General features: G+C 44.7%; 1 protein-coding gene across 5 annotated transcripts in view; it reads right to left on the reverse strand.

Annotated features, from left to right (window-relative positions):
• Positions 1-26372, reverse strand: part of RPTOR (regulatory associated protein of MTOR complex 1) — a 256227-nt gene that overhangs the window by 50839 nt on the left and 179016 nt on the right. For all 5 annotated transcript variants that reach the window (XR_012648254.1, XM_075014603.1, XM_075014602.1 and 2 more), the window contains 4 exons: positions 22025-22143; positions 9566-9669; positions 8244-8427; positions 6099-6209 (listed from right to left, as the gene is read on the reverse strand). Coding sequence is in view for 4 of the 5 variants with exons in the window: in XM_075014603.1 (XP_074870704.1) it covers positions 6099-6209; positions 8244-8427; positions 9566-9669; positions 22025-22143 (518 nt within the window). In the remaining variant the exon portion in view is untranslated. The remainder of the gene's footprint in view (positions 1-6098; positions 6210-8243; positions 8428-9565; positions 9670-22024; positions 22144-26372) is intronic.

Raw genomic sequence — 26372 nt, forward strand, 5'->3', positions numbered from 1 at the left:
ATAGAGAGAAGCCGGTATTCCTCCTCCTCTTCCCCAACCCCCCCGCCATGGCTGGGGTTGCCACGAAAAAAAAGCACTGCTGTTCTCTCTCTCTCTCTCTCTCTCTCTCTCTCACACACACACACCTTTCCTTCCCCACAGCTGCTGAAATGTATAAGCTTCTGCACCTTCTTTTACTACCCACTTACTCTCACCCACACAATCACACTTAAAACAACGCCACTTTCCCTCTACCCAATTTGTGCAATGGGCTACACGCAGACTCACACGGGCCCTTGGCACCGAACGTGTAAGGAGGTTCCAGACCCTGGTGCACGTGAGCACACGCACACAGCTGGCTCTCCATTAAGACCATCACACCTATACATATTTAAGAACCACTTCATAGCCTTTTACAAATCTCCCACGCTTACCTGCAGGAGACGTCTCAACTATACTTCCACCTCTTCAGCTTTAAAGTACTACATCACTCATATTCCACCTCACTGTTGACAATATCCTTTGCAGTGAAAACCCTGTGCCCCGCTACTGACATAGCCCACACAGAAAACACACTTCGAGTCCTGCAAGTACTCACGCACCTCTTCCCTTTACTCTCCTGCACAGGAATGCAAAACATAGGCCCCCTCATATTCCAAGCACAGCTCTGTCACACAAGCCAAAATAATCCACAGATTTTACAAACACGGTTCAGGCTACACCCAGCACTGACTGTACTTGGTTTACCTGGAGCGCATGCAGACAATAAATGCTTCAATTGCTCTCATATTCAGGCTTGCTAGAACACCTTTTCCACAGGGCGACCAGATCTCCCTGTCCCAAATATGGGACAGGGAGATATAGGGGAAGGGGAAGCTCCTCACAGCTCCATCAAGCCCTGGGGAGCCAGGAAGGAGGCGGCAGCCGCTGGCCCTCCCTGGGAGCCCCAGGGAAGCTGCAGCCGCCAGAGCTTTTGGATTCCCGGGAAAGCCACTCCCAGGCCCAGGGAAGCTGCAGCCACTGATGCTCCCTGATGCCCAGGAAAGCTGCGCCCGCTGCCCTTCCCCAGCTCCGAGGAAACCACAACTGCTGGTGCTCCCTGATCTCTGGGAAAGATGTTGCTGGTGCCAGAAGCCCCCAGGCTCCCCTGATTTGCTGAGGCTTGGAGAACCCTGCCACCAGCTGTGTCTGCTGCTGGTAGAAAAGGTCAGCTGGGGGGAGGGCACAAATATGGGACAACGAGTCCCTTTTAAAAAATAAATAGGGGTGCCTTTTTGGTGTCCCTAATACAGGAGAGTCCCACCTAATACGGGACAGATGGTCACCGTATTTTTCTACTAAAGCCTCTGTGCCCTGCTATTTATATAATAATAATAATAATAATAATATACATAATTCTGCACCAAAAGGATGCATACTACACTGTGAAGATACAGCGGCAGCTCCATCCGTTCGATTATACACATTGGAGGGTGCAAAACACACATCCCTTCATATCACACAAGACTCGAAGTAACGCAAAAGTCCTCGAATCACATGCAACCCTTTACCATGCAGGCCCAGCTTCTGTTGTCATTACATAACCTCAGACATCTAACACCCTGAATGCCTCAGCCTGTATGCAAATAATTCTCTGGGCTACTGCCAACTCCAGAGGAACAGGGAATGAGGAATGGTCAGCCTTTTGTCTCCCATTTGTCCTTTAACTGGGTTAGATGGAATCCTGGGAGTGACAGTAAATGGGCTGAAATTCTCAGAGGGAGAGCTGTGTTAGTCTGTATCTGTAAAAACAAGGAGTCCTGTAGCACCTTATAGACTGACAGCTTTATTAGGGCATAAGATTTTGTGGGTAAAACCCACTTCATGAGGTGAAACAGAGTGGATCCTTATTAAGGCCTAAGTGTGCAGTACTGAACTTGCAAATGAGCTCCATGTCAGCTGTTTCTCTTTGTAGGTGAGTTTTGAAGCCTTTTTTTTTTGGTAAGAGGATGGCTACTTTTAAATCCTGTACCGAATCCTTTCCTCCCCACCCCTGCCCTGAATAAGTAGGGAGTGTTAGTAGGTTAACATTTTACAGAAGTTAATAGCTTCCCTTGATGAATATTCATATCTCCCCATCAGCTACACTGAATGGCCACAATCACCCTGACTGAGCACCCTAATTTACAATGGATAGTCACTTTTTTCCCTACAGCAATTTTCTTCATATACACCTGTTTGTTTGTTTTTTTATTTCCTCTCCATTCCATGTGATGAAGTGGATTTTACCCATGAATGCTTATGCCCCAAATCAATCTGTCAATCTCTAAGGTAAAAAAAGCAGTCTTGCAGCACCTTACAGATAGTCTTTTTTGTTTTGTGAAGACAGACTAACATGACTACCTCCCCAAGACGTGTCTCTACAGTGTTACAAGATGTCTTGTTGTTTTTAGTGAATGGGCTGTAAAAGGAGCTGCAGAGCTTGTACATTTCAGCCACAGGGGGACTGGCAAAGCAAAGTTGTGTTAATGGGCACACAGGCACTGCAGCAAGAGAACAGAGTTAAGGTGAAACTGTAATCATGCATGGCTTAGTTCTCAGAAGTTTGAGTTGTGCTCGTATTTGTCTGCAGGGGGACTACATTCCATCAAGCAACCTTAAAGCTGTAGAAAGAGTGGGGTTTTTTTTTTTGTTTTTGGCTACTGAATTGCGTTTTTTTAAAAACAAGAAAGATACACCCACAGGGAGGAGCTGGTAATTATTTTCCCAAGCAAACAGCTTGCCGATAACCCATTCTAATTCACCACCCCCTTCTGCAGCCACAACCCCCTTCCTGTTTCCCCACCCTCACCTACCCACACAGTCCTGTCTGTCCGTCTCCTGCCTACCCTATGTAAAAAATATTTTGGTTAGCTCGGTAACTGAGTTCCCAGGAAACCTCCCTATAACATTAAAATAAAAGTTATATTACATCAATTTGTAGCATGCAACGTAAGTTCTTAAATCTTTAACGAATAGAGTCACAAAGGTTTGGACAAAAAACGTCAATGGTGAGGTTTTCACCAGGGTAACAGCACCAGCACGTTCCCTCTAACTATCCAGGCACCCATCCTTGGCTTCACAGAAACCATCTGACACTTGTTTTCTTTACTAGTGCCTGTGCGCCGTCATTTTGCCAGTCTGAACATCTATGCAAGCGAAAATGAGAACACTTGTTTAAACATCATTCACTGTGCAGGTCCTGCAAAGACTTGGTAGGCACCATGCACCACCTTGGGTAAAATTCAACTAATTGAGAGCATTTTGACCATCTCCTCGATAGTCTGATCTCTTGCTGTGTGTGAACTAACAAACCAACTAATGGAAGTGCACACCTAGCAAGCTTTTGGAAAAATGGCTTTTTTTTAAAAAAAAGAGCTGATATGCCCATAAATTCTAAGTCCCTAACCCCATCCTGCATCCTCCTGAGGCACACTAAATTTCGAAAGAAACTTGAGTAAGCATGCCAATTTCAGAGGCCTTAGAAAAGTCAACCTTAAACCACCTTAACTGTAGGGCCACTGCCACGCCACTCTAATCATGCTACTGCCCGAGCAACTCTGAGGCAATCCAAAGATCCTGGCATTGTGAAGTACCTGCTGACTGAATTGGCTTCACTGTGACTCCTGCAAGAAATAAAGCTGGAAATTCAGTTATTAATTGTGTCCCAAGAAGTACTGAGGAGCTCTCTCAAAGGCTCTGGCTTCCATTTTCTTGTTTCTGAAAGCAGTAATTCTTACCCTGGCAATCAGATACAGGTTGAGCCTCTCTAGTCTGGCACCCTTGGGACATGACTGGTGTTGAACAAGAGAATTTGCCAGAACACAGAAAGTCAATACTGTCTAGCAGCATCACTAACGTTTCAGCTGCTTATTGGGCTCTTAGAAGACATTCAGGAGTAAATGACAACTAAATAACAGTACAGAACACTGACAGCCAGGACAGGTGGCTGTAAACAGCCTTTATCGGACCACAGGAAACTTGCCCACACCCATGATAAGTGGTTGTCCAGTCAACTAAAATCAGGCTGGATTATGGATATTGCCAGAGCAGAGAGCACCAGACTAGAGTGGCTCAACCTGTATTTTAGCTACGACTGAAATGAAACAACTTTTTTGGGATAGAACCTAAGAAGTTAGTGGCAGTTGCTGCTTCATGCTATTGACAGTCTGCGTTCATTTTCCTGTTAAAGGCTCTGCATTTGTTTTGCCTTAGCACAGGGTTTGGCATATGGATTATCATGCTCTTGAAAGGGACTAGGGTTGGGGAATACACTCTGAATTTTGCAGGTATCTCAAGAAAGATGCATCATCACCAGCACTATCCTCTTTCCATGTTGTAATTTCTTTTACATAAAAGAGGCTGCAGGAGTTTATCCTAGGGAGCTATTTCAGATCCTCAGTTGCTGTCAAATTCCCTTTTCTGGGATAAGGGAGATTTTACTAGATGCTTGGGAGTATGTCACAGCTCTAAAGCTGCACTCAAGCAAGCAGGGTCAAATCTAACACGGAGTGAAGGACATGCTCTGCTGACACTGGGATTAACTAGCCTTTACTTAAGGCAGCACTCTCAACAATTTTCTCTGCTAGTTTAAGCACTAGCACAGCCAGAATCCTGTAAAGCAAAGGTGGGAAGAAAGCTGCATCTTTAGCCTTGCTGTTAGAATACACGGGCTTCATTACACAGCAGAAAGAGAGTGATGTTTCTTCTAACAATCTGGGTGCTTTTATTGTTCTTGTTGGTCTCTGGGCTGGCAGGGAAGAATGATTAATCTCCAGCATTTTTCCAGAAAAGTGAACCTGAATACTCCCCTGTGCTGCCTGGCTCAGAACTAGATCATTTGTTGTCACTAGCACAGGCAAAACAAAACTTGCTTTTAGAGAGGGACTTCCACATCAAGCAGATCCTTAAAAGAGCTGCCGGAAAAGCTTGTATGGGGATTCTTTGCTGTGTATTAACTGCAGAGAATGGTGTCACAGGAAAGATGCATACCTGCCTGCATGTGTGATATAGTCTTCTCTTTGTTTTACTTACCCATCTACCTACCCTCCCTTCCTATTCCATCTTGCTTGTTTGTGAGGATTCGTTACCATTTGCATGGTACAATTAATCTTCAGTGTGCTAGGTAAGCGTTAAATACAGGATAATAGAGTCACTCCTCTGCTTGTGACATTTATTTGTTATGGAAATGACTGCAATGTTACAAATTCAGCATTAGAACGTCACTGTGGAATTAAGGAATCAGAAAGTGACAAGTTGGGAGAAGAAATGTCCCTTTTTGAACACAGATTACTCAGGTAACTTGTAAGGAAAGTTATGGGCAAAACACAAAGTACTTAATAGGATATGGACCCTGCTGGTCTGACACAAGCCCTTGCTCTTACAATCACAATAATCTAGGAGGCGTCTGTTGCCAGGTTCCTTTGGCTGAATGCCCTGTGATCAGGACTGCAAGCCTCCACCCCGGCTTTAGAATCTGTCCTCACTGGTGGGACATCACTACTTCAGTCCAGTAACTGGTGTGGGGGAGTGAATTTTTGTTTGTTCCTCTGAGTTGTGTATGTAACTTGTGCTTCTCATGGTGGATGTAAGTGGAACGTGTAACAGTCACAGTGAGATGTGTAACTACTCAGCCATGGCCTCCGCTTCCTAGCTAGTGATGGATAACACCAGGCTTTGGAAGCTGCAGCCATGCTTAACCTTCACAGTGAGGCAATGTATTTAGCTGACTAAATCGGTATACCAACAAGCAAATCCTCCCCACTTCCTTGCACTCCTACTCACGAGTGCTCTGCACACCATTTGGTTCATTCTGCGGGGTCTTTCCCTGGTAACATCCTACTAAATCCTCCACTGTCTTGGATCAATTCTTTGTTCCCGCACGCACATTTTAAAGGCCAGGTGGCACGTGGAACCAAAAACCAGCTGGGATGATGGAGTAAAAGCAACACTCTCATTCCACAGGATGAACAGAAAAGGAAAGGCAAGGGAAGGAAGGGAGGGAGAGCACACTGCAACCCAGCAGTTAGCATCCCTCCTTCCTGCACGGCTGAAAGGTGAGGATTGCGAGTAACAAAATGTGAGCAAAGGGAGAATATTACCTTCATGACTGGTTGAGCAAAATACTTTGCACTCCAATCACAAAATCCTGTCTGCATTGTGGCTGAGATGAAGATTTTGTGTCCAACGGTATCATCTGCATCGTCCGTGGTCTGCCCAGGAAGAGAACACAGTGGTAAACATTTTTTGTTAATGATCCTGTCCTCCCCCACTTGGAGTGCTGGCTCTGCTCCCAGAACCCACACACAACTAGTATCACGAGGCAGCTTCAGACGAGATGAGACACAGAGCAGACCGGCGCTGAAAGGCATTGCTGAGAGACGAGACTTTGCACACCACACTTTGAAAGAACAGCCTGTATGTCAGCACCTCAGGGAGAGTGCTTGGACTCTGCCCAGCATGTACCATGGGCTCCAGGAAGGATCAGGCCCTCAGGGCTCTACTATATTGCACGTATGTAGCAACAGTGCGGGATCCTTTCCATGGCTTGTCTGGAGTTTAGCACAGGGCACAACTGGGGATGGGGAAAGCGATTCAAGAAAAAAGACCCTGGCCCAAGCCTCAGAACAAGGGCCCATAAAAAAGGCTGAACAGATACACAGAAGTGGGAGGGAAAGGCCACTTTCAGAGCTGATCTAGCTCTGTGTCCGTGCCTGTCTTTGGCACTGGATGGTGAGATGGATTCATAATGGATACACAGATTTCACCTCTAAGTTGCTGACTTGAACCTGATCCCTCCTGCCAGGCAGGGTGCCAAAAGTCCTTCCCATCTGACGGCTGTGTGGTGGCTTATGGGAAGGAAGAGACTTGCTGGGGACCATGCCAATCCCTAGCTGCTGGGTGTGCATGTGGCAGAGAGTGCCGTTGTAACTGGCAGCCTTAGGAGAGGCCAAGGATGGAATGAGCCAGGGAGGCTGAATTTCCCTTCCCCTGCCCCCAGTGGTGGTTGTTTCTTCTAGGGCGGGAAGGCCGTAGCGCTGCTGACTGGGCTGCATCTGTGCTGAGAGGAATTCAGTCCCCAGGTCTGACCAGATGGCACGTTGTAACAGTACTATCTGCACACCACTGAGTGGGGTTCTTCCTCATTCCCCAGTGAAACTGCTTCCCCAACTCCCATTTTTCTCACATGTGGTGGAGTTTGGCAGCCAATGGGAAAGAGCCTCCAGGGTCTACAAAGATCCAAGGTCAGAGTGAATGACCTGGCTGAATGGTGTGTGGAAACTTGCCCAGCACCTGCCCAACTCTATCCAGTGCTGGCAATATGTCAAGTTCATAAATCCCTCACTGAGCCCAGCTCCTACTTATTGGGCTTCCTTACGCAGTCACTGCTCAGACACTAACCCATCCCCCATGCTCTCCCATGAGTGGCAGCTCTAGTTAAATGGTGCTAGCATGGGATGGGGGGCAGGAGTTCCACTGGATGCCCCTGAGCTGCACCCCCTGCTTCTGCCACTGATGCTGAGCACGTTACCACCTCTGTGTGTTAGGCTCTCCCTTACTGAGGTATGGGTAATTACAACCGCTCACCTTTAAGAAGTGCTACACAAATGCCATCAACACAATGAACTCTTTTGGCACTGAACAATGAAACCCCTTGGCTGCATCCATGCGCGTCTGTACTTGTAGCTACATGGAGCTGGTACAGATTATAGCTGAAGGGATTTGATGTTGGACGCGCACATACCCTGATAGTAGCAGAGGGGTTATGAAGACGTGAGTGCACCAAGACCTACAACTGCATGACAAGAGCTTTTCCTGGGGGGCCCACCAACATGAAGGGGCTTGTGGAAAGGATCTGACATTTTCTGTTGCAATTCAGGAGAATGACTTGAGGCTACTGAGAATTCCTCTAACTTTGTTCCTTACGGCAGGTAGCAGCCCTAATTTATGTAACATAACTGAATATTTACAGAAAGATAAATAACCTTTTCCAATTAAATGCTTCTCTGCAGCTGCAGTTAGAAATGTCACATCAAGAGCCACAAAGCAACGTTTATCCTGGAGATGAGGAAAAATAATCAATTTCATTTTTTATTTTATTGACGTTGTCAGGATTACAGGAAACTAAGTGGCAGCTGCAAAAGGCGAAGAAGGATATTTACAAAGTAGGAGAGCAAAGAACATGCCATGTGACAAACCGTGCACATGGCAGGGGAGGTCACGGCTAGTAGGAAGATTCATTTTACCTGATCTGGCCCTTTGTCAAACATTTTCCTTGTCCTGGGGAACTGGTGGGAATGGGGGGTGTACTGGACCCCAAGGTTGCCTACATTTGAAGGTCTTACAGATGGGATGTCCCGGCTGACTGGTTGTTTTGTCACGTCGTTCGTCAGGCTGGAGATGCTTGTGCTGGCTGTTGGAGGGGACCCTCTAGTATTGGGAAAGAGCACAGGGAAGAACAGGGAATTAATATGGGATTCACACTCACTGTCTGAACCAAGCTGATGAACATCGCTGAAACTCAGGCTTCTCTGACAGGAGATACAGTCAAATGATGGCATCCACCTCTGAGAAACCACCTGTTCCCTATAAAGTGATCAAGGTGGAAACTCCATTTACCCAGAGGAAGACTAAGGGTAGATGATACTCCTGGGGAATGGCACCCCTTTGAATCACTATAACTATGCCATCACTACTTCTTTCCTTGGCAATAGTTTTTTAATTTTAAAAGGGATGGGTTTGATTTGCAAGGGTTTATACTTTTATTGGCATGCCCTTCAAAACATAAACAAGAATTCTGGCTGCTGTGTCAAATCTAAACGCAGGTCTAGAGATTTAAACAGCTATGCTCATTGGGAAACACTGAGGTCAACATAGGCAAATGATTCCCAGGAACAGGGTTCAGGCACCCTACCTAAGGCATGTTAATAGTAATTCTAGGTGCCCAGGAATTCAGGAACCATATCAGCTCATGACAATGCTGCAATGTATAAGCCAGAGATGACCTGTTACAAGGCCAGTAAAACACATGCGACTACAGAATCTTTACTTGTTCGTGTCCCCTTTCTGCTGTGCGGTTTTCTGGCATGACATGTTAGCAAGGTTGCAAGATCCAAATAGCCAACCACTATTTTCCACTGGGAGAGAGAAGGGGGTTGGGAATAACCACAACAGAGGTTCAGTTCAAAAGCTCACATCATTCTTACTCTGGATCACTTTACGTGCAGACTCTGCTGTTGATCAGATAACCCTGGATCCAACCACTTAAAAGTGGGAAGATGACTCAGCAGCTCTATGGGAAAACGTAGCCCCCTTCTTCCTCAGAGTAAACCAGCGAGGAATGAGTGTGTCAGTATTTACCCTGCAGTCCATGTGCCAGGCCAATCCCTGTCTACATCAAGGTGCCAGACGGAAAGCTCCAGCTTTTCACAGAGAAGATTTCTCCTTTGTCAATACTTAGAGGAGGACTGGACAGAAAGCTATTGAGAGTTTGGCAGGCTCCCCAGCCGCGTCTCAGTTGGATGAGTGGCTAGTGCATGAAGGTAACAACATTCGGGGGACCACTTACCCCACTTGGTGGATGTGCACTCCCTTGTTGGTAGGGCTAGCTGGGGCTGACTGTGTGAGGGAGGAGCTGTCGAGGATGCGCTGGGGGCGGGCATTTACGGTTGCCTAGGGGGAAAAAAAAAATCAAAGTATTCAACAAGTGAGAAGGTGCAAACATCAGCTGCAGCTATTTATTCACTAAGACAATCTCGTGTCCCAGGTTAAATGTGGTGAGAGGCTAACAAAGTGGGAGTAAAAACCTGAACAGTTTCCATCTGATCACTACCAGATTATTAAACCACTTGCTCAGTCAGGAAACTTGTATCAGAAAAGACCCTTCCGCTATTTACTGGGAAAGACTTTTGAATGACATTTAATCCCCTACCAGGATTAAATGACCATCTAAGATCTGCACTGGCACTTATGAAAGACTGCCAATGGGCAAATAGCAAGCTTAGGGGTTACCTTGAAGCAATGAGGTTTCTCTCTCTCTCTCTCATCTCAGGAAAGAAAAACAGGATTTTCTATCACACTCAGAATTTACCCTCCAAGTGAACATTCCAATCCAGATTTTACACTCCTGTAAGAACTGTCACTATAAATACAGCTGTTACCCAAAGATTCCGCCTACTAATAATTGAACTTCTACTCTTTGAAGACTAAGACGACCGTAAACAAAAGAAGTCACAATGGCTAAACAGAGTAAAAGCAGTGAGTACAGGGAAAAAGGCATCTTTTAAAAATTGGGAGTCAAATCCAATTCAGGAAAACAGAAACGAGCGTACATTCTGGCAAGTCAAGGGTAAAAGGATAATTGGGCAATCTGAGAAAGAATTTGAGGCTCAATGAGTAAAGGACTTAAAAATTAACAACAACAACATTTTAAAAGTACAGTAGAAGTGGGAAGGCTGAGAAACAGGCAGTGGTGCCACAGGAAAATCAATAAGTTAAAGGAACACTTGAGGAGGAAAACACCGTAGTGGAGAAGATGAATTATTTCCATTGGCCTTCGCTGCAGAGCATATGAGGGAGATTCCCACACACGAGACATTATTTATTGGTGACAAATCTGTGGAATGATCCTAGATTGCCGAGTCAGCATAGATGATTTGGAACAAACGGCTGACCAGTTCCTGAAGGTATTCACCCGGCAGTTCTAAAGGAACTCCTATATGAAACTGAAGAACTATTATCTGTGGCACATAACCTATAATTTAAATCGGTATCTGTACCAGATGGACTGGAAGATAGCTAATGCAATGTCAATACATATATATATTGCCTCTGGAGCCTTTTTTAAACAATATATATATTTATATAATTTAATATAAATATATTTATATTATAATATATTTATATTAAATTATATAAATATATATATATATATATATTATTTAAAAAAGGCTCCAAAGGCAATTCTGGCAATTAGAGGCTGGTAAACCGAACTTCAATACCCGGCAAACCAGTAGGAAAGCACAGAATAATGACACACACAGATGAACACAATATTTTGGCCTTTGTGTAGGGAAATCATGCCAAAGCAATGAGGAGAATTGTTTGAAAGGGTCAACAATCATGTAGACAAGACTGATCCAGTAGATAGAGTGACTTGAACTTTCAGAAAGCCTTTTGACAAGAACTCCCAACAAGGCTTTTAAGCAAAGAAGACAGTCATGGGCTAAAAGGGAAGGTCCTTTTATGGATCAGTAACTGGTTAAAAGACATGAAACAAAGGACAGGAATAAACGGTCAGTTTTCAAAATGGAGAAAGATAAGTAGCAGTGTTCTCCAGGGACCTGTACTGGGACCAGTGCTGTTCAACGTATTTTTAAATGATCTGGAAAAAGGAGTTAACAGTAAGAGGCACAGTTCGCAGAAGATAGTTAAGTCCAAAGTTGACTATGAAGAATTACAAAGGGACCTCTCAAAGCTGGGTGACTAAACAACAAAAAAAAAGGCTGATGAAATTCAATGTTGGTACGTGTAAAGTAATGCACATTAGAAAACATAATCCCAGCTACGCATACAAAATGACGAAGCCTAAATTAGCTGTTAAAACTCAAGGAAGAGATCTTGGGGTCACTGTGAATAGCTGTCTGAAAATATCTGCTCAATGTATGGCAGAAATCAAAAAAGCAAATAAAACACTGGGAACCACTAGGAAAGGGATGGATAAGACGACTGTAAAATGCCCCTGTATTAGTCCCTGATATCTTGAACTTTGCATACAGCTCTGGTCACCTCATCCAAAAAAGATATATCAGAACTGCAAAAAGAACAGAGAAAACGAAAAAGATTATTATGGGTATGGAACTATTTCCATATGAGGAGTAATTAAAAAGACTGGCATTGTTTAGCTAGGAAAAAGATAACTATGGAGGGAGGGAAACATAACAGAGATCTATAAAATCAGGACTGGAGTGATGGAAGTGAATAAAGAAGCGTTATTTACCCCTTCACATAACACAAGAACCAGGGGTAACCCAACGAAATTAACAGGCAGCAGGTTTAAAACAAATATAAGGAACTACTTCACACAACATCAAGTCAACCTGGGGAATCTCTGGCCAGGGGGTATGGTAAAGGCCAAAAATATAACTGGATTCAAAAAAGAATAAGATAAGTTCATGCTGGATAGGTCCATTAATGGCCATTGGCTAACATGGTCAGAGATGCAGCCCTGTAGCTCCAAAGACCCCTAAGCCTGTGACAATCACACACTGGGATGGGAGGGCAAGGGAGTGCCACTTGACGATTGCCCTGTCTTGTTCACTGCCTTTGAGGCATCTAACATTGGCCATTTTTGGAAGACAGTATACTGGGCTTGATGGACCTTTAGTCTGATCCTGTGTGGCTGTTCTTAAAATTCTCATGTATTTACTTTCACCAGGGGATTTCAAAGTACCTAACAAAGACGTAGCCTTACAAGGCAGCAGTGAGCAAAGTAAGGGCTGCATATAGGTCACTTTGCCTATCATGGAAATGCAGCCACTCCTGGAGGCAAAGTCGTCACCGTTTAACAGAGTTCAAAAATAGTTAGCATGGGACAATTCAACTGAACATGCAAAATAAATGATTCCTTCTAGTTAAGGAAGGCTGTCTGCAGCTTCAAGTGCCAGCCAGAGAAGTCTCAGCAACAAAATCAACAAACACTGCCTTACCTCTCCCTCAGGATGAGCATGAGGCCTTTTTTGTTTTTTGTTTTTTTAAGGAAATCTCCAGTTTGATTAAAATCCCCAAACTCAGACCCCTCCAACTCCTCATTTTAAAAAACACCTCTCTCTTGCATGCTAGAAGAGCTTTTAGGAAACAGAAGTGCCACTGCACCCTCCAAAAATCTGCTGAGGCTAAGTGCCACAGTTCATGCTAGCCCCCAAAAGTCACATGGGCAACATGACTTTTATTGCCTCTGGAAAGACCTGGAGAATCTGCATCATAAAATGGGGCAAAAGAAGCAGGTCCTGGGTAAGAGAATCTCCAGCCTGGTGGGGTGCTGGTCCAGCAGAAAGAATGCTAACTCTGAGTCACAGCATCTAAGACACGGGAACAGAATGAGCTGTTTGCTTGACTTGCTGGGATGAACGCAGGCAATGAGCAGAAAAAGCAAGCGAGTATACAGCAGGAGCAGCAATATCTGCCTTTGCACTTTACGCACACAAGAATTCACTGCGGACACAAAATTGAGGCACTCGTGCTTGAGAGCACATATTGCCTCTGTCCTGCCACTCTCTGAGGGAGCCAGAGGACCTTTAGAGGCATCTCAGCTTTCTTCTTTCCTCCTTTCCCCAGAGATGACCTAGTAGAAAATTTGCAACATCAATTGCTTTTAAGAGAATCAATCCCTCTTGAATGTCACAGACCAGGCTCCAAAGAGGCATGACTAGTCATGACTGTGTTACAAAAGAGTACATCCACATGCTATCCAAACACAAGAACAGCTGCTGCCAGTAAAGGAGGCACTATGTGCTCTTAGTAACAGGGCCTGGCACCCGAGCTACGCTACCAATAGGGTTTGAAACAGCTGCTTTTCCATACTATCAACCTCTCTGTTAGACACACAAGCCCTTCCTCACTGCCTCCTCTGAAGTGCAGATAAAACCTTCTAGCATGTAAGACCTTATTGAGGCAGGAGGGAGGTCACATGGGGAGAGTGGAGGGAGGGTAGAAGATAATTAGTTAACTAACTAGATATAATGCATAATTAACTAATTTAGTCCTAAAAGGCCCTCGGTTTGAAGAATTTTGCAGGCAGGTCTCCCTCATCAGAATTGGCTCGAGCCAGTTCAGATCTCTGGAGAGGCTGAAGTCAGATCAAGCTATGCACAGTGAAGTGAAATGAGATACACAAAGGACCCTCCCTTTTCTCAATCTGGAGCACAAACCCCTCTTTAAGTAATAAGCAAGTCCTGCAAAGAGGGCCAGGGCTTAGTGATACAAAGATGTAACTTGATCCTTTGAGGCAGCTGCTGTTTTACCCCATTTTGGAGGATTGTTCTGGTAGGAGTCACATCACACCCTTTTGCGGAGGGGAGAGAGTAGCTTTGAACAACAACTGCCGGTCAGAGAGCAAGCAGGCGGAGTTGCTTGTTTATGCACAGAAGTGCCTGACAAGTAAGGTAAATAGCACGGGAGTAACAAAGTGAGTGAGCCTCGGGCCTTCCACTGAAAACGGCTGGATGCAGCAACCTTGGAAGGTACTTCATTAATTAATCATGACCAGAGATCACTCGTGGGGCTCCCATTCTTTCATTTCAAGAGAGACACTAAAAACAAGGGTTGGTTCTTCTGAGCTGGAGTTTGGAAGGAAAGTTATCTAATTCCAATATTTTTAAATTCAATTGCCAGGTTAAAAACAATCTGGGTACTAGCAATGTGTAACCAGCCCCAGAGACAACACTGTATTGCCATGTTTTTTAATGCACTCGCCTCACGTGAGAAAGCATGTGTCTTTGAACATGCTGGAGTCTCCCACGTTCACCCAGTGGACTACTGCCTCCCTACTCCTCCAAGCATTCTCTGCAGGTTCATATGCCATGCCCATCACAGGGTTCTGTAAGTGCCTGCCAGTGGTGAAACAAGTGTCCAGCATCTGTACCATACAGTAGGGCTCAAGAGGTGCAATGGACCTTTCACAACCCTAGTATTGTAAAGGTGTCCCATTTTTGCTCTTCCAGATCTCTGACCAGCACATTAAGGTTTATTATGGACAAATAACCCTAAGGTCTTGGGCTGCTGGGATTCCAAGGAAGAGAAGAGGTAAAGAGTGGGGTGTCTGAGCTAGTCAGGTGCATGCCTTTTGTGGTGGTGAGATTCTCCAGACAGTCTTCTCTGAGCTGAATGTCAAGACATTTTTCAGGGCACAGCATGTCCACCTTTAGCCACTACTGAGTGTTTAAGAAAATACAATAAAAAACCTAAAAGGTGCAGATTCATGATTAAACTAAAAAGGGAAACTGAATGGCACGAATGCCACTGAAATAACTTCAGGGCCTCTGGGATCTGCATAAACTTAGAAGAGAGGTTCTAAGCTGAGAAATCAAGACAGTAAGTTGTGGCAGTAGCCCTCATGGTGGGACCAAAGGAACAATGAAATAAGTTAGGGCCAGATCTGACCAGCAATTTGCTGATGATTAGGTCATTTATTTATTCATTTAATACAAGATCCTATAATGTAAGCTCTTTCTTAGGAACCAGAGAGACCATTTTGCACGGAGAGAGCTGAGAATGGAAGGAGACCCACAATATCATGAGACACCAAGAACCTAACTCACTCTACACCTGGTTGCCCAAACTACTCACCGCCTCTGAGAGCACAGGGGCCATAGAGCCATTGCTGGGGTGGTGGAGCATAAGGTGCAACATCTGTGCACTCAAGCTGCTGAAATCCTCAGTGGACAACCATGCCATTCCACAATGCTGTGAGCACCCACCCTCCTTTGCCATTCCCCCGAAGAGCTGTTCTCCACTTCTCACTCAGCCAGGCACACACCGACACCCAGTGAAACGTGAGCTGCTCTCATGAACAGGAAACGGGGTTTTCCACTGCCTCTGGCCCTTACAGCAGCTTCTACCCCCAGAAGATGCCTGGGATTTGAGGTCCTAGACATATTGCCAGACAACATAAGGGACCAGTCATCAAACCAGGATACAAAACCTCCCAAAATACACAACTGACTGGGGCCTCAGGTGAAAAAAAGAACTTGGTCAAGTGCTGAGGGCTTAGGTCTGAGCTTTAAATAATAACCACCAAAATTTAGCTGTCCTGGCCAGCGTTCCCTCTAATTTTTTCCATCCATGAGTGCATGAGAAGCATGTGCTGCCCGCTGTGGGTGCTCTGCATGTAAATTGGTGACTGAGTGCTCCAATGATTGGCACTTGGCATTACAACAGCTACTGTTTGCCTATAGAGACATCTCACATCCCAGCATGGGATTCTCACTGTTTGAACTTAGAACATAAGAACATAAGAATGGCCATACTGGGTCAGACCAAAGGTCCATCAAGCCCAGCATCCCGTCTGCCGACGGTGGCCAATGCCAGGTGCCCCAGAGAAGGAGAACAGAAGACAAGTGATTTATCTCCTGCCATCCATCTCCTGCCCTTGTTATGAAGGGTAGGGCACCATACTTTATCCCTGGCTAATAGCCATTTATGGACCTGACCTGCAAAAATTTATCAAGCTCTTTTTTAAACCCTAATAGAGTCCTGGCCTTCACAGCCTCCTCGGGCAAGGAGTTCCACAGGTTGACTGTGCGCTGTGTGAAGAAAAATTTCCTTTTATTAGTTTTGAACCTACTACCCATCAATTTCATTTGGTGTCCCCTAGTTCTTGTATTATGGGAAAAGGTAAATAATTTTTCTATATTCACTTTCTCCACACCATTCATGATTTTATATACCTCTATCATATCGCCCCTCAATCGCCTTTTTTCCAAACTGAAAAGTCCCAGTCTCTCTAGCCTCTCCCCATATGGGACCCTTTCCAAGCCCCTAATCATCTTAGTCGCCCTTTTCTGAACCTTTTCTAATGCCAATATATCTTTTTTGAGGTGAGGAGACCACATCTGCACGCAGTACTCGAGATGTGGGTGTACCATAGTTTTATATAGGGGAAGTATGATCTCTTTTGTCTTATTATCGATCCCTTTTTTAATAATTCCTAACATCCTATTTGCCTTACTAACTGCCGCTGCACACTGCATGGATGTCTTCAGAGAACTATCCACTATAACTCCAAGATCCCTTTCCTGATCTGTCGTAGCTAAATTTGACCCCATCATGTAGTACGTGTAATTTGGGTTATTTTTTCCAACATGCATTACCTTACACTTACCCACATTAAATTTCATTTGCCATTTTGCTGCCCAATCACTCAGTTTGCTGAGATCTTTTTGTAGTTCTTCACAATCCCTTTTGCTTTTGACTGTCCTGAACAACTTGGTGTCATCTGCAAACTTTGCCACCTCACTGCTTACCTCATTTTCTAGATCATTGATGAACAAGTTGAACAGGATCGGTCCCAGGACTGAGCCCTGGGGAACACCACTAGTTACCCCCCTCCATTGTGAAAATTTACCATTTATTCCCACCCTTTGTTTTCTGTCTTTTAACCAATTCCCGATCCATGAAAGGACCTTTCCTCCTATCCCATGACCACCTAATTTACATAAAAGCCTTTGGTGTGGGACCGTGTCAAAGGCTTTCTGGAAATCTAGGTATATTATGTCCACTGGGTGCCCCTTGTCCGCATGTTTATTAACCCCTTCAAAGAATTCTAATAGATTAGACAGACACGACTTCCCTCTGCAGAAACCATGCTGACTTTTGCCCAACAATTCGTGCTCTTCTATGTGCCTTGCAATTTTACTCTTTACTAGTGTTTCTACTAATTTACCTGGTACTGATGTTAAACTTATCGGTCTATAATTGCCAGGATCTCCTCTAGAGCCTTTTTTAAATATTGGTGTTATATTGGCCGTCTTCCAGTCATTTGGTACCAAAGTGGATTTAAAGGATAGGTTACAAACCACTGTTAATAACTCCGCAATTTCACATTTGAGTTCTTTCAGAACCCTTGGGTGAATGCCATCTGGTCCTGGAGACTTGTTACTATTCAGCTTATCAATTAATTCCAAAACCTCCTCTAATGTCACTTCAATCTGAGTGAGTTCCTCAGATTTGTTGCCTAAAAAGGCTGGCTCAGATTTAGGAACCTCTGTAACATCTTCAGCCGTGAAGACTGAAGCAAAGAAATCATTTAATTGCTCCGCAATGGCACTGTCTTCCTTGATCGCTCCTTTTATATCTTTATCATCCAAGGGCCCCACTGCTTTTTTAGCAGGCTTCCTGCTTCTAATGTATTTAAAAAACATTTTACTATTGTTTTTTGAATTTTTGGCTAGCTGTTCCTCAAACTCTTTTTTGGCTTTTCTTACTACATTATGACAGTTAATTTGGGAGTGTTTATGTTCCTTTCTATTTTCCTCACTAGGATTTGACTTCCACTTTTTAAAAGCTGCCCTTTTCTCTCTCACTGCCTTTTTAACATGGCTGTTTAGCCATGGTGGTTCTTTGTTAGGTCTCTTACTGTGTTTTTTTATTTGGGGTATACATTTAAGTTGGGCCTCTAGTATGGTGTCTTTAAACAGTTTCCATGCAGCTTCCAGGGATTTTAGTTTAATTACTCTACCTTTTAGTTTCTGTTTAACTAGCTTCCTCATTTTAGTGTAATTCCCCTTTTTGAAATTAAATGCCAGAGTGTTTGACCGCTGCGGTGTTCTTCCCAACACAGGAATATTAAAAGTTATTATATTGTGGTCACTATTTCCAAGCGGTCCAGTAACAGTTACCTCTTGGACCAGATCCTGCGTTCCAGTCAAGACTAGATCGAGAATCGACTCTCCCCTTGTGGGTTCCTGTACTAGCTGCTCCAAGAAGCAGTCATTTAAGGCATCAAGAAATTTAATCTCTGAATCCCGTCCTGAGGTGACATGCACCCAATCAATATGGGGATAATTGAAATCTCCTATTATTACTGTGTTTTTTATTTTGATAGCCTCTCTAATCTCCCTCATCATTTCAGCATCACTATCACTGTCCTGGTTAGGTGGTCGGTAATATATTCCTAATGCCATATTCATATTAGAGGAATGAATTGTTATCCATAATGATTCTATGGAACATTTTGATTCCTTTAGGATTTTTACTTCATTTGATTCTATATTATCCTTCACATATAGTACCACTCCGCCACCCGCACGACCTGTTCTGTCTTTCCGATATAATTTATATCCCGGTATGATAGTGTCCCACTGATTGTCCTCATTCCACCATGTTTCTGAGATGCCTATTATGTCAACTTCCTCCTTTGATATGAGGTACTCCAGTTCACCCATCTTATTAGACTTGTGTCTGGACGTGAGGTTAAGGGCCCTTTGTAACTGATAAGGCAGCAACGGGAAGGGGCTACTCCTCCCCCAGGGACTAACATTTTGGATTTTGTAACCAACCTACAAAATATCCTTAGAGGTTCTCTAAAGCAGGATCGTGAAAATTTGCAGAAGGCTCAGCAAGAGCAGGCGGCCTGCTATGATAAACATGACAGGCAGCAGTCCTTCAAGGTAGGGGAACAGGTCATGGTCTTCAAGGTGCTCCAGAACAACAAGATGGAAGCATCCTGGGATGGGCTATTAACAGTCCAAGAGTGCCCAGGTGCAGTTAATTACCACATCTCTTTCACCGGCCCTGCTCTTAAGCCTAAAATAGATCATGTTAACTCTCTAAAGCCCTTTGAGTCCCGAGAAGCACAGGCACGATGGGAAGCACAAGGATGGAGTAGAACAGGTAACCTTTTTCCATGAACCTTAGCTGTGAGCAGAGACAGCAGATTGTGGAGTTGTGTACCAGGTATACCCCGATATTCTTAGCCACCCTGGGATGAACAGAAAGGGTGGTTCACTCCATTAACACAAGTGACGTTCACCTCGTCAGAGCCCAACCCTACCAAATGGCTCCTGCAGCCAAAGTGGCTGTACAGAAGGAAATCAAGAACATACTAGAAGTGGATGTAATTCGCCCTTCTGACAGTGCGTGGGCTTCTTCAGTAGTCCTAGTTCCCAAACCAGATGGGGAAATACACTTTTGTGTGGACTACCGTAAGCTGAACGCAGTAAGTTGCCCAGATAGTTACCGCAAAGCTACGTACAGATGAGTTATTGGAGAAACTGGGACATGCCCAGTTAATCTCCTCCTTAGACTTAACCAAGGGATACTGGCAAGTATCTTTGGATATATCAGCCAAGCAAAAGTCGGCCTTCATTACCCCCTGTGAGGCTGTATGAATTCAGCATTCACCCTTTTGAGCTATCCGCGAGCAGGATTTGGTGAATTTGCCATAGCCCTTCTGCATGATGTGGCTGTAGTCTCTGACTCAGGGGCAGAACATCTAAAGCACCTCCCAGCTGTTTTACCCACAGGGGGCAACCTCCAGTGTACCTGCCTGGGTTAAAGGGGTCTCCAAGGACTGGAGTGGTAGCAGTTACCGTCCAGGGGATCTGTGACCCAGGAGAAGTTTTAAAGTCAACCCTGTGTATAGGCAAGGTGTTTTTAATCTCTGCAGGGCCACACTTTCTGCACTTGGAGTGTCAGAATGGGCGAGAATCCCTGACAGATCCTCCTAGGGGACAAACATCTCCCTCGTAGTATTCATGCAGCTCTTTTGTACTGACAAAGTAAGTTCCTGAAAAATAGGGAAGACAGGAAAAGGAGAACCTAGGTCTTCTGTATGCTCATGCCAATTCTGTCATTTCAGAAGAACCAGAGTTTCATTTTGCAAAGAGTCTAATACTTACCAGGATATGCCCAGAGAGGAGTGTTTGAAAGCTCTGACTCCACCCCCCCAAACCCCCACTTCTTTGAATCTGAGATTTGCCAATCTGATGCACAAGTTTATCTGGTGTCTGAATCATGAGTGGGAGATCTCAGCTCACCACCTGAAGAGGTGAAGCTATTTGACATCCAAAAAGCCACAAAGCACAGACTGTGTGTGGTGTGACTTGTGTGCATGTTCAATATAAGGGTGACAGTCCTGAAACAAAAAAAATTTCAAAAATCAAATGGAGAGAGAAATCTCTGAGCTGCAATTTATTTGCAAAATTGACTCCATTAACCATGGATTAAACAGAGACTGGGAGTGGCTCACAGCTTACAAAGGCAGTTTCTCTGCTCTGGGTGCTAATATCTCCCCATTAGACTCTGACAAAGGATCACATCCCCATCTGATTTGACTTGTTTTTTCCTCTTTTGATAAGTGCTGTTCATACTGGGCCATTTCCACCTTGCTGAATAGAGCTTGTCAGCTCTGGCCCTCCCTCTTACTGGGACCCCACTCTTTAAATACCCCTCTGAAACCACCCCCCCCCCACTCATGCATATGATGAAGTGGGTCTTTGCCCATGAAAGCTTATGCTCCAAAATATCTGTTAGTCTATAAGGTGCCACAAGACTTCTTCTTGTTCTCGAAGCTACAGACTAACATGGCTACCTCTCTGATATATGTTCAAAATAAGTAACCAAAGGGTTTAAATTAAGCACTATCCTCTTAAGAGGAAAATGGATCTAGAGCAGGAGGCCTCTAATGCCTGTAACAGCGAATGGTGCTGCTGACATCTCTTCCAGCCATCCCAGCTCAGGAGCTCATGTCTTGGGCTTATTCATCAGAAATCAGCAAGAGAGATCCCATCTTGCTTTGGAATGGCTCCTGGTCTTAATGCCAGAGCAATCATTCAGGTGGGATCCCAACATGTGGGGAGGAGGGTGTCTACATGGCATTGTGGCGCAATCGGGTGGGGACTGTAGGTGATCAGAAGTACTGAAGGGGCCAGGTGCTTGGTTTCTGGTGGAAGGTGAGGGGTGCTATTATGGCTCCCTACAATGGCAAATCTGGAGTATCAGTGATTCTTCATCAGCCTTGCAGGACAAAATGTGAGGATCATGGTGCTTTAGGCCTGTGTTGAAGAGGGGAGGAGGGGGATGAGTGTCTGCATGCAGACTCACATGTACTAGTTCACCTGAACTGGAGGGTCGTTGTAGTGACAATATGCAGGCCAGTCCCGCTTGCACAAACTAGATCAGTTTTCAAAGCGATAATTTATTGAACACTCTGTCAGGCATCACCCAGGGATTGTGTTACTTGCTGGACAGTTTTTAAGGCCCCAAGTTAATAATGGCATCTTTGAAATAATTTCAGGCCCCCACCCCCCATAGCTTTTTTTATTTGGCCAGGGGCACAAGTGCAAGTTTTAGTTTAGGAACGTTAAGATTGTTTCTCAGCTAGTGCTGTCCTGGCTTAGGCTGAGCTGTGGTCACTTACCACAGACTTTCAACTGGCCATATGCAAGTTGAGTCTACTTACATTTTGCCTCAGTACGAGAACACCTCGAAAGGTAAGAGCTCAGACCTACACAAAGACAGACAATCATACCTTGTAGGCAATGCTGTTGAGCACTTTCATGGCCACATCGGAGACATCAGGGTATGGGTCAGCAGCCAGATGAAGGAGGACTCTCCAAATTTGGGTGTAAACACTATTGAAAGAAACTCCTAGGACAGAAAAGCACGGAGAGTACATAAAAATTAGAGAGTTGCAGTCAACCCCCACATCTCTTATGTGGATTAATTTCTTCATGTGGAGGAACTGCTTTTGAACTTTACAATGGCAGGTAGAGACGATCAAGGTAAGCATTCAAACCCAGCCCAAGAAATAAAAGAAAATTACCACTGGGTGAAACCTTTGGGAACTCTGCAAAGGTTACAGACACAGACAGACAGAATATCTGCCAGTAATTAGCATCTAAAGTACTGATTTTTCTAATCCACTGAAGCATCTTGTCCTAGGTCTACTCAACAGGTAAGAAGTCAGGAACCTCTCTGAATAGCAACACTTATAAAAATCCTTTTACCCGAGTAGAAGTTGGTTATGTAGCTGGTATGTTCAGGACTTAAAGTCCACAGGTGTATTCAAAATCTAAATGCTAATAGTGAGGTTTCAGAGTTCTATGTTTTACAGGGCAGAAGGTTGAGTCAACCCTTCAAACAGCAATTAAGTCAATTTGTCAATTACCACCTTGGCCACTGAATGTCTACTGTTAAGTACATGCACAGGGAGGGAGAGATAAATGCACCTTACAAATCAAATATATAAGAGTTTGGATGATTGATGAGTATTGGAGGGGTAGCCATGTCAGTCTAGATCTGTAACAGCAACAAAGGGTCCTGTGGCACCTTATAGACTAACAGAAAAGTTTTGAGCATGAGCTTTCATGAGCTTGGAAATTTCCAAGACCAGCATCTGATGATGTGAGTCTGTGCTCACGAAAGCTCATGCTCAAAACTTTTCTTTTAGTCTATAAGGTGCCACAGGACCTTTCGTTGCTGCTATGATTGATAAGACTCCTGCAAACATTTTATGTGACTTGTTTTGGGCACATTAGCATTTCCTTTTATGCTTCCTACACCATTCGTCATGTACTGTGGTTTTAACAGCAGTCTTAGGAGCAGAGCCACATGAGAGGTATAAAGGTAAGGGCTGTAGTGACAAAAGGGAGCTAAAAAGGATTTTCAAATGAGTCACAGTGAATTGCAAATGCTATGGAAAACAGTCTTATATCCCCATGCACTCCCAGAAGCATCAAAATAGAAAGCTTTATGTTAGGAAGATGCAGTCCCTTGGTTGACAAGCAAGCACTCACCTTAGATAGCTTCTGTACCTAACACTCAGGCCAAGAGAATATAGATGCTGACAGTTCAGTTTTGAATTCTGGCCAAGGATGGAAGCTTCACGCAGTCACAAGCTTGAGCAGGACACAGACCACCGTTTTCTGTATGATTGCCTAAGCTTACGCAAGGGAAGCTCCCTTTTGACAGACAAATTCATCATGATTTGACAAGGCATTCCACAAACTGCAAGGCAGTGAGTAACTTCCAGGCCCTCACACAGCCTGCAAGGAAAAAGGCCTCTCAGCCTGCCAGCGCCCAAGGGATTTGCCAGAGTGATGTCAACGAACGCTAACAAGAGCTGCCTATGCAGACCTCCCAGCTCTCCATTGTGGAACACACCTTTTGAACATAGCATCCTGGCCAGTGGGAGCCTAGGCTGTCAGTACAGCAAACTGTCACAAGCTTTCCTCACTCTTCCAATACATAGGGTGCACACTGGATTGTCACTGATCCCGAAAACAACGGGGGGCTACAAAAAGATGTAACAATGTCCAGTTTGCCCTTCACGAGGTAATGGCAAGTGCAGGGCGAACCAGGCTCCAAAAACGTTCACACTCCATTTTGTCACTACGTTTGCGGAATGTTCCAAAGCAAGCAGCACGCAGAGAGCTTGGGTGCAAGTGTAAGGGAGTAATGGCTCCGCACGGTGACAGGGAAGAGTGGAACACTTCTGCAAACCTAGGTTCAAATTCCGGCTTTGCCCATGAGGCAAAGGTTTACTCCCACCCTTAGAAGCCATTTGTTTTTTTTAAAATAAATAAAACATCTTCAGAAAACAAAGCAGGTCTCTGCTTCGGAGCAGGCCAGGACTGCAATCCCAAGGATAATCAGAAGCAGCTGGTGTCGTGCCTATCCCTGTTTGCCAGACTATAGGAGGTTGTCTTCACAAGCACCCAAATCACCTTGAAAACAACTCAAATGAGACAGATGAGGTGATAAAAGCCTGGGGTGGGTGTGGGGGGGTTGGGGAAGAAGAGTGTACCAGTCACTGATGCAGCCAGCCAGGTAACACCGCTGCATAGGCTGCCTGAAGCCTGCTCAGTGTTCTGCCGCCAATACCTTTGGGTCTGTGCTGGCGGTCACATAAGGGCTGCTGGGGATCTAAAGGGGTTGGTTTCTTCTAAAGAAAGAACAAGGGGTGGGGGGGAAAGAAACTGGGAGCAGGAGGGCACCTAGCTCTCAGTATTTCCAGCCCTTCTGCTAACGCCCTCACTCATGATGCAAGCAGGAAGTAAACCCCCCCCAAGACATTTTTTTACATCAGACCTGCGGGGAGCAGGGGGAGGATGCCTTCACCAACGTAATTCCTCATTCGTTCCACAGCTTCCGACAAGAACAGAGGGAATTTCTGTAAAGGCTTTTTAGACTCATTGGAGCTAGTGCTTGAAGGTGTGTTCCCCCTTCCCTCGCTACAGTATTTTTATTCTTTTCCTAACAAAAGTGTTGCTCATCGAATGGGTTCAGTGGAATGACGCATTCGGCAGCTCTTTGTCACACTTGAGCCACCTGGGTCAGCACAATAATGAAAGGAGATTTGGACAGCAGGAGGGAACAATGGCTGTTTCACACAATCGACTACAGTAAAAAAAAAAAAATCCACAAAACACAGACAAAGAACTAGCAAGTGGGGAGAGTTAATTTAAAACGACAGCCTTGTAATTAGTTGGACCAATTCAACACTGGTTAAATAGACCTTGCAGTGCAGATTTACAAAATGATTCCTTTCAGCTAAGAACATAAAAAAAATTGCCTTTCTTCACTGATTGTTTTGGTTTTGTTCAGGCGTACTCAATTCTTCATTCAATTTAACAGCAAACAGCAGGGCAGCACAATTGGTTTAGATCAGCAACCTTGCAACCCAAATCCAGCAAGGGCACAGCTGTGCAGCACACACAAATTAAAACATCACTGTCTTTATTTCATCTCTTTCCTTGGCTTGGCTTTATCCATTGTTTTGTCTCTTTAAAATACTACAGTGATTTTAAATGTGGAGCTCTAAAATGAGATGCAGTCCACACCCCATAAACTGAGCAAAACCTCACCAGCTGTGCACTTTTGACTGGAGACAGCAGCTTCTATTTGCTCATGTATGTTATTTCTGAAGTGAAAAAACAAGTTTTGGACTGACCCATACAACTGAACTACTTCAGCCTGAACAGAAAGGGATACATGGGTATTCTGATACCCAGCGCTTTTTACTGGTAGTTCCAACTCTGCACTGTAAATTTGTGCTCCACATCCTTCTTCGCATGGGTGCAATGTAAGACCTGACAGACCTATTCAGATAGGGAAAAGATCTAAAATTCTGATGACTCTGAACTCTGCTTCAGAAGGTGGGAGTGGCAGCCAAACTCCTTGGTGGCAATACACTGCATGACAACCATTGGAGAATTAATATTTCTTGCAGAGATCGCACATCTTACAGGCAGAAAACTTGGTCTATTCACGATCCAGAGGGTGCAGGGTGGTAGCCAAGACTACTCAGTTTCCTCAAGCAGGGGACTGGAAAATAAATTTGCTTCTCAACTCTTTCTCCACACTTTCCTGAATTCCCCCACCCATCCTGGCTTTCCCCACTGCCCCACGAGTTCCCCGCTTACACCCATGTCTTGGCATTCCCAGCCATCTAGCACTGCCCTGCCTCTCTCACCAGGTTTTCCATATTCCTTATGCAGTGTATGGCACATTATGGAATGCACAACAGGTTATCTATCACATGAAGAACCGCAATATTGCATACTTCTACTAATGCTGGGCAGCCCCTGGGCCAGGTTAGCTCTCTTTGAGCCCACAGGTTCCATCTAAATCAGTGCTTCCCAACCGGTGTTCTGCGGAGGTTCCGCAGAATGAAATTAAGGGTTCTGCAGTCAGGAGTCATCAACCTGCAGCTCTGGAGGTTCTCTGCAGCTCACTGCCCTGCCACCAGCAGTAGGGGAGTCAGACAGGTCCTGCATTGTCTTGCTGCCGGTGATAGGGGAGTCAGATGGTTCCTGTGTTGGGCCCTAGGGACTAGAGTCAGAGGAGCAGAAGTAGGTTTGTCCATCATATTGGGT

The sequence above is a fragment of the Carettochelys insculpta genome, chromosome 20 (genome assembly GCF_033958435.1).
Source record: "Carettochelys insculpta isolate YL-2023 chromosome 20, ASM3395843v1, whole genome shotgun sequence".
NCBI lineage: Eukaryota > Metazoa > Chordata > Testudines > Carettochelyidae > Carettochelys > Carettochelys insculpta.